Consider the following 13,761-nt stretch of genomic DNA (forward strand, 5'->3'; position numbering starts at 1 on the left):
GAGGCCAAGAAGTATTCGCTAATATGAAAGTTGATGGTGGTGGTACTGACAAGTGGGATAGTTAGTTTGCGATAAACACACACAAAACATGTCATTTTTTATAGAAGAAGACATTATAACAAAACCTTGCTTTTCAAAGAAAAACCATATAAACCAAACCATCAAAATCAGTTCCATGTTTATCAAATTTTAATTTTAAAATAGACAATTTTAAACCAGCGACTAACATCTGACATAAAAAGGTTGGAAAAGATCAACACTGAAATATTGAAGCAACAATAGAAAGCACCTCACATGATGAATCCCTAAGATTAAAAATCTGAATAGTAAAAACTCGATGTGTCTAATTAATGATACCTTGTAACAAAAAATAAAAAGCTCACAACAATCAAAGGTGTAGTAGCTGTAAATGAAAGTAATCCATAACAAAATTTGAACATTTTTCTATAAGAAACAACGCCTAAGCTGAGGTCTTCTTCAACTTTGCAAGCTCTTGCCTAACAACAGCAGCCTTCTGCAAAATTACCCCCAAAAGAATTCAATGTTAGCATGGACAACAATCACAACAATAAGGAACACTAGCCAACATGCACATTAATTAAGATGATAGAATATAAAAATGATTTATCTTCCTAAACCATTCTCTTAAATACCTTCCTAATCTCTAATCAAAACAGAGTCCTGTTTATGTTTCAGGATATGGAATGCACTAAATATTTTCAAGCATTTGTTGAGCAATTAGGACAATAGCTAGGAAAATTTTTTAGGAGGTCATATCATAACAATTCTCCCACAATTCTTCACATTTTTTATAGATATATACACTTAATTATGTGGACACTAATCTAAACAAAGTATCCTCAGCTTCTAATGGACTTAGGAAACTAATGAACTACATTACTAGAATAAATATAACAACTTAAATATAAGTTTCATTCCTTAACAAACTTCAAACTAGTTAACAAAACACCAAAACATGGCATGTGAAAAAAATATTAAAATCATTTAAATTAAAAAAAATAGAATCATGAAATTTCAAACCTTGATTTTGACCAGCATGAGCTTGAACCTATCAAAATCATTAAGGTTAGCCCTAGTCTTCCTAACAATGAGCTTTCTTCCCCAGGAACTCTTCTCCCACTTGTTCTTGACATCAGCATCCTCCATGGCTTTAATCAGTTCCTTCTTCTTCGGCACCCTCTTTATGTCAACCTTGAGGTCCGTCAATGACAGTCTCTTGAAGTTCACTTGTGACCTAACCATGTCAGGTGCATCAACCAGAGCCTGCGTGCGCCATCAAAACGACGTTACCCAGATGCGTTTTGGGGAAACGGGCGAAATGGGGTTTGTTGAATTGCGAAAAAGGTTAGAACTTTAGCTTACTCTGTTCTGGTCGATAACGTCGACGATGACGACGAGCCTGCCGTGTTCTTTGCCGTAGTTGATGAGGGCCACCCTCCCGATCTCGATGAACCTCTTGAACGGCTGCGACAATAGTAAACAGTGTTTGTGTTAGTTAGGATTGCAATCATACACACACACAGAGAGAGAGAGAGAGAGAGAGAGAGAGAGAGAGAGAGAGAGAGAGAGAGAGAGATTCACCATTTTTGTGTTGGAGAGAGGCGGAGCGAGGAGGCGAGTGAGAACAGAGAAAGCTAGGGTTTTGTATTGCGCTTTGTAGTTAGTTTTATAAAGGCGCGTTTCATCGCAGTGATGGGCTTTGTCTTTGAAATAACCCTGGGATTCGTTCAGGCCTGGGCCACATTCAACAAGAGTTTTTATCCATGACTTCCAAAATAAACTATGACAAAATTGTATTAGGCTATTGGGCCCCTCTCATTTTTCTTTCCTTTTTTTTTAAAGACAAAAAAAAATAGATCCTTCGGATTTGATACTCTGGAAGTTATTCTTGACCAAAAAAAAAAAAAAATACACTGGAAGTTATTCACTTCTCTAAAGAGTGGAGCCTTACACTCTCCATAAGTGGAGCTGAACTTCTTCGACAAGCAGAGCCTCTGTACTCAACTCTTTATTTATATAAACATGTTTACACCTATTAGCTTATCACAAGTGAAAATTAACGATCATTACAAGAGAAAATACTTATACAAGAATCATGAAAGATATGTCACTTGGTGGCATGGAAGAAAACATTGTTAAACTTGAGGAGTCTCCAACACATCAAGAAGGAGCCACTAATAAAAAACTAGTTGGTCGAGTTTTCATGGAGAAGTTGTTGGGCCAGTGATTACTAGTGCAGGACCTAACCCCTTCATTTTGAACTTTAAAAGTCAGGATGAAACAAGAAAAGCGTATGATAGATGACCATGAAAAATAGAAGGCCATATATTGAGTCTTTAATGGTGGAGTCTCAATCTATCCATTAATGAGGTAAACTATAATTAGCTTTCTATTTGAGTTCAAATACATGGGCTATCTTATGATAAAATTAATACAAACAATGCTAAAAAAATAGGAGCAATGTTAAGTAGAGTGATAAGTGGTAAAATTCATTTGTTTAAGGAAATATGCTAAGATATTTTTTGAGTATCAGAGTTGAAATTAATGTTTAGTTGCTACTAAAAACTGGGTTTTAGTTCAAAAAAAATGAAAGAAGTCATTCATGGGCTAAATTCAAGTATGAGAAACTGCATGATTATTGTTACAAATGTGGGAGAATTGGGTATAATAAAAGATTTTACACTGAAGAAATAGCTATGTCTATTGTAAATCCAAATATCCCTAAATATGGACCAGAACTTACTACTCTTGGATTGAGATCGATTGATAATGAAGCAAGGAAGGCAAGCATTAAAAGGCAGAAGTATGAATAGAACAACTAGATGGATAAGCAATGAGAGGCACATAAAAGAAGTCTGCATCAGAGAATAGAGCTAAAAAGACAGCAAGAGAGAGAAGAAAAGTCAAGTCAAGTAGGAGCAAGAAGCTCTTAGACCAGTGTATCAGCAAATTCTTTAGAAAGAGGGGCAAATCAGCAAGAGCAAATAGGAGATGGACAAATAATAATTCTGGGAGATCAATATTAAAAAGAGGAGGCTGAAGTAGAAGCAATGAACGGTGATAGGTACAATGCTGTCTTGGAATCAGGTAATGGTATAGTAAATCAGGAAAAAAAAAAGGAAAAAGGGTATCCCAAAAACTCAGCAAATCAGAAAAGCAAGGTCAGAGTTGAACGAGAGAGCTGTTAGGGAACTAGAAAAGGTAATGAAACTTGGGAAGGATTGATGAATCCACATTTCATGATATATATTTGCTCTATTTAGGTGGATTTCATCAACGTTTCTTGCATTTATCCATTGAAATAGCATAGTTTCTTGAATTCTTCCTAAATTGTGCTTGAAAGTAAAAACATACTTTTTAGGCCTTTTAATTACTAAATTTTATTCACTTTAATCCCATTTGATATCTTGATGTGTTTGTTGAGTAATTTCAAACTTATAAGGCAAGTATGGATTGAAGAAGTGAGGAAGAAAAGCATACAAAGTGGAAGAATTCAAGAAATGAAGGGTTTGGAAAGCTGCCAACCCTGACCTCTATGTACTAAATTGATCATAACTTGAGCTACAGAGGTCCAAATGAGAAAGTTTCAGTGGCATTGGAAAGCTAACATCTGGAGCTTCAAAATGATATACAATTTGCTATAGTGGACATAAGATTAAGTGTGCGTACGCACAAGTCCTGGCACGTTAGCTCATTAATTGCAAATCGTTGGGGGCAAATTCTGGGCCTCCAAAACCCAGTCCAACTCATTTCTGAAGCTATTTCAAGTCAAAGTGAAGAAGGATGAAGGGGGAGCACTTAGGTTTAGGTTTTTACATGTTTTTATTTAGTTTTTCTAGAGAGAGAAGCTCCCCCTTCTCTCTAGAATTAGAGTTTTTAGTTTACTTTCTCTTTAATTTCAGCATTTAATTTTTATTTTAATGTAGTTTTATTTATGTTTCTTGCTCTCTTGTCTTGATCATTGATGTGGTGAAAAATTGCCGATTAAGAATTTATAATAAGAACAGCGTTACAAGTACAGTTCTTAACCGACGAAAATTCCGCTTATCAATTTAAAAAGGGTTGTCACAATTTAAGAATAAAGTACTGGGAGTAGAAATCCCAGGTCGTCTCCCAACGAGTTGACAAAAGAGTGCTATTTATTGGTCGGGAGTTTTTCGAGAAATTTTAGAGTTGGAGAACAGAAAAATAAATGATTATAAATAAAAGTAATGAAAATTAACAAGAGGTTTTATATATTTGAAATAAAAAGCCTTGACTGGGAGAAGATTAATTGGAAGTTCTATCCTTGTTGAATTTTCCCAAGTGTAATGGTAATAGGTTGTTGTTTCTACTTAGTTATCCCTTACCGAATAAAGGAAAGTCAAGTAACTGAACCAACCCCAATTCACAAGTCCTAATCCTCTTCTATGGAAGGATTAGCGTTAGTGACTAGAAAGCCAGCCAACAACTTCCAATTTTCAATTAACACTTGAGTATTCCAACTCAAGGGTCTCTTTTTAATCAACTCCCAAGTCAAGTTGGGAGTCTACTCCATTAACATGAATGCCATTTTCATAAACGATAAAAGGGGAAGGAAAGAAGACATGGAAATTCAAATAATAACAGAAAATTAATTAAAGGTAAAAATAGTTCTTTGCTTTAATAAATTCCAAAATCAAAGATATCCATATGTAAATCTGAACAGGGTTAATGGGTGATTAAAAGAGTAAGGGAATAAGGAAACAAACTAGAATGATAGAAACTTAAATGGAGGCAGTAACTCTTCTCAATATCCAAATCAAAAGCATAAAACTCTAAAAACTTTGAAAGTGAAGAACCCTAAAGGAAGTAGTATTCTTTCTCTAAGATTCAAAACTAAAACTAAAAACTATGCGAATGAGAATGTGTGTTGAGTCTCTGCTTGTCCCCTGGCTCTAGTCTGTGTTTCTGGGTCGAAAACTGGGTCCAAACTCAGCCCAAAATTGCCCCTAGCGTCTTCTGTATTTTCTGCACATGGCGCATGTCACGCGTACGCGTCGATAGTCTTCTTCGCGTGTCACGCGTACGCGTTAGGTACGCTCACGCGTCACTGTGCAATCTCGCTTATCACGCGTATGCGTCAGGTGCGCGCACGCGTCGCTATGAAAATCTCCAAATCACGCGCACGCGTGAGCCATGCGTGCGCATCGATCCTCGCGGGTTATCTCCTTTATTTCTTGTGCTCCTTCCATTTTTGCAAGCTTCCTCTCCATCCTATAAGCCATTCCTGCCCTATATAGCCTGAAAACACTTAACACACATATCGCGGCATCGAATTGTATAAAGGGGAATTAAAATACACAATTTAAAGGCTTAGGAAGCAAGTTTTCAACCATAGAACAAAATTGGGAAGGAATTGTAAAATCATGCAAATTGTATGAATAAGTGTGCAAAGACTTGATAAAAACCACTCAATTGAGCACAAGATAAACCATAAAATAGTGGTTTATCAATCTCCCTACACTTAAACATTAGCATGTCCTCATGCTAAGCTCAAGGAGACAAAAGGAATAAATGGGAGAAAGCAAGACTCATGCAATGCAACTATATGCTAAGATGTTTCTATCTACTTGGTCAAAAGTAAACAAGTTCTCCAAGACAAGCATAAATCAGATTCCACTAATTCAAATCATACAGTAAAAGACAAGTAAACTTGTAAGAAGATAGCTCATGAAAGCAGGGAACATAGAATCAAGCATTGAACCCTCACTGATAGTGTATACGCACTCTAATCTCTCAAGTGTCTAGGGTCAATCCACTCTACTCTTCTCTAGTCATGCTTTCTAAAACTTTGTTCTTCATCTAACCAATCAACAAATATTTAGTATACCAATGCAAACATCATGAGGTCTTCTCACGGTTGTAATGGGGCTAAGGTAAGGTGATGATATATATATATGGCCAAGTGAGCTATAATATGAATCTTTGACTAACCTAAGCTCTCACCTAACACACACACACTCTATGTAATTCTAAAATCATGCCTAGCTACCCATAAATTCAGTTTTGTATATTTCACATACTCATATATCAAATTTTCTTTAATTTCACCACATATGCATTGATCTTTTATTAAACTTAATATTGGGGTAATTTTGTCCCTCTATTAATTTACTTATTTATCTATATTGTAATAATTTATTTTATTTATTTATTTTTTTTTCTTTTTTTTTTTGGATGAACATGAAAGCAAACATAACATATCAATGCACATGGTCTTTCTGGTCTCACATGAGTATGCACCCAAATTTCCAATACTTTTGTCAACATTATTTCATCAACCCAAGTTCCCATAATTTCCCACACTTAATTGATACACAATCTTTATCTTAAGCTAACCAAAGATTCAATTGGGGTAATTAATTGTTTTTCGCTTAAGGCTAGTTATGTGGTAAAATACAGAACAAATGGGGATTAAAAGGCTCAAGGTGGCAAAAAAAGGTAATTGAAATGGTAGGCTATTTGGGATAAGTGAGCTAATAACAAATGATGGCCTCAATTATATGCATGCATGCAAATACACTAAACAATGGACATATAAAATGGAACAAACTATAGATTACAATCATAGAGAAGAAAACACACAAGAATAAAAATCATGGTTAAATAATGTAACCATATAATTAAGCTCAAATCTCACAGGTTGTGTGTTCTTAGCTATAAACCATGTTCCAAATTAAAATCTTCAAACAAGTTTAACACAAATTTTCAATTTAAATTAGTGAAATATTATAAAATAGGGTCTTGAAAAGAAATTTATTACTTTAACCAAGCAAAACATACATGCAATCTATCCTACCTAACAAAAGAAAAAGTCAAATGTTGGTGTTAAGAGAGAGAAATTACCTCCGAAAGTCAAGGACTGACCTCCTCACACTTAAGGCTTGGCATGGTCCTCCGTGCCATCAGTAAGGAGTAAGGTAGGACTGGAAGCATTGCCTCCGCTGTCTGGTTCGCCATGGCTCCCTGTGCTACTGGATGAAGGGGAGTCCAGGGTGTCCTTCTATTTTAGAGGTGGGTGAGTACCAACAATGAGTTCCTTCAGATAGTTGTATTGGCGCTTGTTACGGTACTCCATTTGCTCCATCCGCCGGTCTTGCCGGTCGAACCTCTCAAGGATCTGAAGGAACATCTGATGGATGGATGGTGCTTGTGGTGTGGATGATGGTGGAGTAGAAGAAGGAGGAGTATCCAAAGATGGGCCTGCAGGCCGGCTCACAGAGGGAACTGGTGGCCTGATGTACTTTCCATTCGGGACATACTGGTCGGCCCTAGGGATCATGACCGTCGTGTCTCTTGCCCGGTAGGACACACCTGCTACAGAGACTAAATCTGAAACCAAGATAGGGAAAGGCAGGTTATCCACAATCTGTACATGTCCGATTGCCTGCCGGATGAGTCGGGGCAGGTTGAGAGGTTGCTCTGTCAGGATGCACCAGATGAGAACAGCCATGTCCGCGGTGAAGGTGGACTCGTGAGTGCTCGGAAAGATATAGTGAGACATAATCTGTGCTCACACGCGAGCCTCAAAGGTAAGTGACTGGGTTGAGATGCTCTTGGATTTTGACTGATGCTGCCCATAGATCCAGGTACTGCCAGGTTGGGCTATAACTCCAAGGACGCTATCCCAGTCGAACTGATATATTTGGTGCTTAAGAGAGGCTTCTTGATATGCATCCCATCCCTCTGGGCTAGGTGGAAGATCCAGTGCTTGCTGTATGGCACTCTCGGAGACAGGGACTTGCTGCTGACGAACATAGACAGTCTGCAGGGTAGGCGAGTAGAAGTTGGAGTAGAATTCAACTACCCATGATAAGTTGGCCTCCCGCGGCTGCCTCCTCAAAAATCCCCACTGTCTCCTCTCGATGCGGGGCTCCACAAAATCAACAAAGTGTGTTGGGACAATGAGTAGATGCTCATTGTTGCAGTTCCTCTCGGCTAGGATGGGGAACATCTGTTCGCAATAACGGTTAGTGAACCGTGTGGAGTCCCGTGCAGGAAAGACTTTCTCTACTTCATCAACTTTAATGATCCTCTTCACCCGCTTTGTTGGTGGTTTGACGCTGGTAGATGGTGGTGCCTTAGCCAGAGCTCTCTTGGTTCCTCTCCTTGCCGGTGTCTTGTCAGTGGCCTTCTCTTTTCCTTTCTTGGTACCCATGCCTAAGGAAGAAAGAAAGAAGGAGACTGTTAAATATAGATAACTAAAGAACTGGAAGGAAGAAATTCCAAGTGAGAATGAATGCCAAAGAAAAGGTGATCGTTTAAATACATGGTAGCTACAACATGTAGGTAAGACATCAATTAAGAGCAAGAAGGCAATTCATAAAAATTAGATGCAAGTAATAGGCATGAGAAGCATAACTCAAGCATCAATTATTAAATGTGCCAAATTAAAGAGCACTTGTATGATGACAATTGTGAATGATAATCCCAAATACATGTGGAGTACAAGTGTTGTGAAAAAGAGGCATTAAAGTGGGAGAGTAAAACAAAATAAAATTCAAAATGCCATAAAAGCTTTTTCACAAACACTTGGTGTGCAAATTAAAATAGGAATGAAAATAATGAATCCAAATGTATATGAGAGCCAAATTTAAATGTCAATTGTCAAATCACTCCTCATAGTATCCACAAGCTTAATGAAAACAAGGTACTACCCAAATAAAACTCCAATGCCAACATAAAAATGCATGACAAAAGAATGAAAAAGAAACCATAAATAACTAAGCTTAAAAGAAAAATTTAGAAGAAAGAAAAACAAATAAATACAATAATTGAAAGAAGAATGAAAGAGTAGAGCAGAGGAAGAAAAGAACCTGAGGTAGAAGATGAAAAAGGGAGGAAGAAAGTAGTAGATAGTAAGAAGGAATAATGAAGAAAGAAGGAAGAAGAAATAAGGGAGAATTAGGATTGAAAAAGAATTAGGATTGGGGGAGGGAATAATTGAAATCTGGCGGCGTACTGGTTGAACCATGCGACGCATGCGACGCGTAAGCGTCTGGGACGCATGCGCCTGCCTTTGGTTGTGCCAATCGCGCGAGTACAGTCCCGCGCACACACAACTCTCTGTTCAGTCTGGGCTGGGGGCCAAAATTGCATACGACGCGTGCGCGTCAGGGACACGTACGCGTGATGGGGTTTGTGCTTCTAGCACAGTTCTAGCCCTAAACCATCACAACTCTCTGTTCAGCACGCTATTTACGCCGATTTCCAGGGTCACGCGTACGCATCAGGGATGCTTATGCGTGGGCTGCTGAAAGCGCAAGCGACGTGCACACGTGAGGTACGCATACGCGTGGACTTGTTTGTGCGCAAAGCATGGTTTCAGCGCCACTCCTGCCCAACTCTCTGTTCAATTCCTATTATTCTCGCATTCACATATGACGCATATGCGTCCTAGACGCTTGCGCGTCGAATGCTTTTTTTTATGCAGAATGCAGGTGATTATGCAATAATTATGAATGAACATTGATAAAAACAAAATAAAATAAAACTAAGAATGAAAAGGGACGATCATACCATGGTGGGTTGCCTCCTACCTAGCACTTTGCTTTTACGTCCTTAAGTTGGATGGTCCACAAGCTCAATCTTCTTCTATTGGTGGATCCTCCCAGAAGAAGATCTCTACCTCCTTATTGTTCTTCATCTTCTCACCATGATACAGCTTCAAGTGGTGGCCATTGACCTTGATGAATTTGGAGCTTGAGGGATAACTCAGGTGTAAGACTCCGTATGGCTCTGCCTTCTCTACTCTATAGGGGCCTTCCCACCTTGATCGCAGCTTGCCTGGAATGAGCCTCAACCTTGAGTTGTAAAGGAGAACTAGCTCCCCACGTCTGAACTCTCTTCTCTTGATATGCTTGTCATGCACAACCTTCACCTTCTCTTTGTATAGTTTGGAGTTGTCATATGCTTCGAGTCGAAGGTTCTCCAGTTCTGCTAGTTGCAGCTTCCTTTCAGTACCGGCCTTTTCAAATTCCATGTTGCATTCCCTTACAGCCCAGAAAGCTTTGTGCTCCACCTCCACTAGGAAGTGACAAGCCTTTCCGTATAATAGGCGGAAGGGACTCATTCCGATGGGTGTCTTGTATGTTGTCCGATAATCCCAGAGTGCATCTACAAGTCTGGTACTCCAGTCCTTCCTATGAGGCTTGACTATCTTCTCCAATATGTGCTTTATCTCTCTATTAGACACCTCGGCTTGCCCATTGGTCTGAGGATGGTAAGATGTTGCTACCTTGTGCACAATGCCATGTTTCTTCAGTAGACCTTCGCGCTGAGCCAGCGCCGCTCCTACTGTTTGGTTGGAGGCGTCACACATAATCTCAAATGGCTGGCTCCAGTCAGGTCCTCTCACAATCGGAGCTTGAGTTAGGGCGATCTTCAGCTTATCAAACGCTTCCATGCAGTCCTCGCTCAGCTCAAACTCAACATCCTTCTGCAGCAGTCTGGATAAAGGCAATGCTACCTTACAGAAGTCCTTGATAAATCTCCGGTAGAAACCTGCATGACCAAGGAATGAACGGACTTCCCTCACAGAGGAGGGGTAAGGTAAACTAGAAATCACATCTACCTTTGCTGGATCAACTGAAATACCAGTATTAGAAACAACGTGTCCTAGAACAATACCTTGTTTTACCATAAAATTACATTTTTCAAAATTTAATACAAGGTTTGAACTAACACACATGTCTAATACTTTAGCTAAACTATCCAAGCAAAGGTTAAATGAATCAACATACACACTAAAGTCATCCATGAAAACTTCCATACAGCTCTCAATAAGATCTGAGAAAATACTCATCATGCATCTTTTGAAAGTAGCCGGTGCATTACATAAGCCAAAAGGCATCCTCTTGTATGCATACGTTCCAAAGGGACATGTGAAAGTAGTTTTCTCCTGATCTTCAGGAGCTATATGAATTTGAAAATAGCCAGTGTAACCATATAGAAAATAGTAGTGTGATTTACCTGACAGGTGATCAAGCATCTGATCGACGAAGGACAGGGGGTAGTGATCCTTGCGAGTAACCTGGTTGAGGCGCCTGTAATCAATGCACACCCTCCAGGAGTTCTGCACTCTAGTTGTCAGGAGCTCTCCATGCTCATTTTTCACTGTTGTGACTCCAGACTTCTTGGGCACCACTTCTACTGGGTTGACCCATTCACTATCCGAGATTGGATAGATGATGTCAGCTTTAAGCAACCTTGTCACTTCCTTCTTGACAACCTCTAAGATGGTGGGGTTCAACCGCCTTTGAGGTTGACGGACAGGCCTTGCTCCCTCTTCTAAAAATATCCGGTGTTCACAAACTTGAGAGCTGATACCTACTATATCCGCCAAGCTCCACCCAATTGCTTTCTTGTGTCTTCTCAGCACACTAAGCAGCTGCTCCTCCTGTTGGGAAGTGAGTTCCCTTGCAATAATAACTGGGAGCTTCTGATTATCCTCAAGGTAAGCATACTTGAGGTGGGGTGGAAAGGGCTTCAATTCCATTTTCTGCTCATTGCTAGGCACTTGATCATCTGGAGCTGGTGATGGTGGCAAGGTGTCTTCATCTTGTTCAGAGGGTTTTCCCACACTTGCACCTTGCGCCATGTGCAGCTCTTCTACTTCTTCTTGCTGGACTGCAGTTACAATCTCATCAATGATGTCGCACTGGAAGATGAAATGATCTTCCGGATGGTGCTTCATAGCTTCATCCAGGTTGAAACTCACTGCTCTGCCATCTATCTCAAAAGAGTAAATTCCAGAGAAAGCATCCAATTTGAACCTTGAAGTCTTCAGAAATGGCCTTCCAAGGAGGATGAAAGATGGTCTTCCTAAGTCATTAGGGGGCATCTCCAAAATATAGAAGTTAATAGGGAATGTTAACCCCTTAATGCTCACCAGCACGTCCTCGGCAATTCCTACCACCGAGATTATGCTTTTATCTGCCAAAACAAAACGTGCTGCCGACCTTTCTAAGGGAGGGAGCCTCAAAGCATCATATACAGATAATGACCTAATACTCACACACGCGCCTAAATCACACATGTAATCAGAAAATTTCACACCCTCTATAGTAATAGTAACCATGCATGGACCCAGATCACTACATTTATCCGGTATATCACCCATTAAAGCAGAAATAGAGCTACCTAGAGGAATAGTTTCTAAATCCTGTATTTTATCTTTATTCATGCATAAATCTTTTAGAAACTTCGCATATTTAGGTACCTGGCGAATGGCATCAAAAAGGGGAATGGTTACCTCAACCTTTTTGAAGATCTCCACCATCTTGGGATCGAGCTCCATCTACTTTATGGACTTCCTAGCAAGGTGTGGGAATGGGAATGGGAATGGCTTCTCTTGTAACTTTATCTTCTTTTGGTGCTCCATTCCTTCGTTGAGCCACTTCTTCTTCAACCATGTCTTGTACTTCCTCCTCTTCTTCAACATCCTCTACCTCAACAATGTCTTCAACTTGAATGTCTTCCTTTGAGCTTGGCTCCTTATGATTCCTCTCTTGCAGTGTCATTCCGGACCTCAAAGTAATGGCATTGATTCCACCTTTGGGGTTGGGTAAAGGTTGAGAAGGAATTGCACTGGAGTCTGAAAGTTGATTGTTGGGGGTAGATAGTGAATCCATCCGGGAGATGAGCGCTTGCAAAGTAGCGTTCAGACCGTTTATGGTAGAGTTAAGTGTATTCTGAATGTCTTGCTGTCCTTGCGCAAGAGAGCGAAGCATCTCATCATTAGAAGAAGGGGGTAAGTGATTTGAGGGGCCTGCTGTTGGTTGTTCTGAGGCGCTTGGGACTACCTTTGGTGAGGTGCTCGGTAAGGCTGGTTTTGGTTCTGCTGTCTGTTATTGTTCCACCTCTGATTTCCTCCATTGTCTCTGCCTCCTCGGTTGTAGTTGTCTGTCCATCCTTGGTTGGAATTATCTCTCCATCCTTGGTTGGAGTTATCTTGCCAACCTTGATTGTAGTTCTCACCTTGGTTATAATTACCGCCTTGTTGATAGTATCCTGGATTTGGGCGATCGTAGAAATTATGGGTAGCTGCCAAGGTGTTGTCTTCTTGTTAGAGCTGTGGACACTCATCAGTGTAATGAGTATAGCAGGCACATATTCCGTACACTCTCAGAGGAACCAACTGTTGACATTGTTGTTGCGGGAGAGGCTGAGGTTGTTGTTGATTCAGCTGTAGCTGCTTCAGTATGTTGGTAATTGATGCCAAGGCATCATAGGCTAGTTTCACTAGCATTTTTCTGTTAGTTTTAGTTGTTTTATGCATTTTCTTGAGCTTAAAGTAACCAAAAATGGGAAGGAAATCATAGAGGATGAAGCAAGGGAACATGTGAGAGACAAGGAACAAGGACAATCTTTTACACAGGCTGCAACAAAAGAAAAAGAAAAAGAGGTCCTGAAGCCTTATACACCTAAAGCACCATATCCTCAACGTTTGATGAAAAGTGAAAAGGATGGTCAATTCTCCCGGTTCTTGGAGATTTTCAAGAAGCTCCAAATCAACATTCCGTTTGCTGAGGCAATAGAGCAAATGCCACTCTATGCAAAATTTTTAAAAGAATTAATGACCAAGAAGAGAAGCTGGAGAAATGAGGAAACTGTGTTGTTAACTGAAGAATGCAGTGCCATCATTCAACACAAATTGCCTCAGAAATTGAAGGATCCAGGCAGTTTCCAAATCCCCTGCATCATAGGAGAAGTCATGGT

The 13,761-nt window shown here is 39.8% G+C and overlaps 1 protein-coding gene across 1 annotated transcript; it reads right to left on the reverse strand.

Moving 5' to 3' along the window:
• LOC107619270 (probable 60S ribosomal protein L14) lies at window positions 327-1,747 on the reverse strand. The gene is made up of 4 exons (XM_016321528.2): window positions 1,603-1,747; window positions 1,384-1,485; window positions 1,042-1,284; window positions 327-514 (listed from the first exon to the last, which is right to left on the reverse strand). Exons 1-4 carry the CDS (start codon window positions 1,603-1,605, stop codon window positions 461-463), a joined length of 402 nt encoding a protein of 133 aa, XP_016177014.1. The 5' UTR covers window positions 1,606-1,747; the 3' UTR covers window positions 327-460.

Source organism: Arachis ipaensis, chromosome B09 (assembly GCF_000816755.2).
Source record: "Arachis ipaensis cultivar K30076 chromosome B09, Araip1.1, whole genome shotgun sequence".
In the NCBI taxonomy this organism is placed as follows: Eukaryota; Viridiplantae; Streptophyta; class Magnoliopsida; order Fabales; family Fabaceae; genus Arachis; species Arachis ipaensis.

Excerpts from the sequence above, each read along its gene's own strand:
- LOC107619270 (XM_016321528.2), bottom strand. Across the intron at positions 1,285-1,383 it reads ACGTTATCGACCAGAACAGA|GCTCTGGTTGATGCACCTGA; the intron begins GTAAGCTAAAGT and ends TGGCGCACGCAG. Across the intron at positions 515-1,041 it reads TCATGCTGGTCAAAATCAAG|AAGGCTGCTGTTGTTAGGCA; the intron begins GTTTGAAATTTC and ends GTAATTTTGCAG.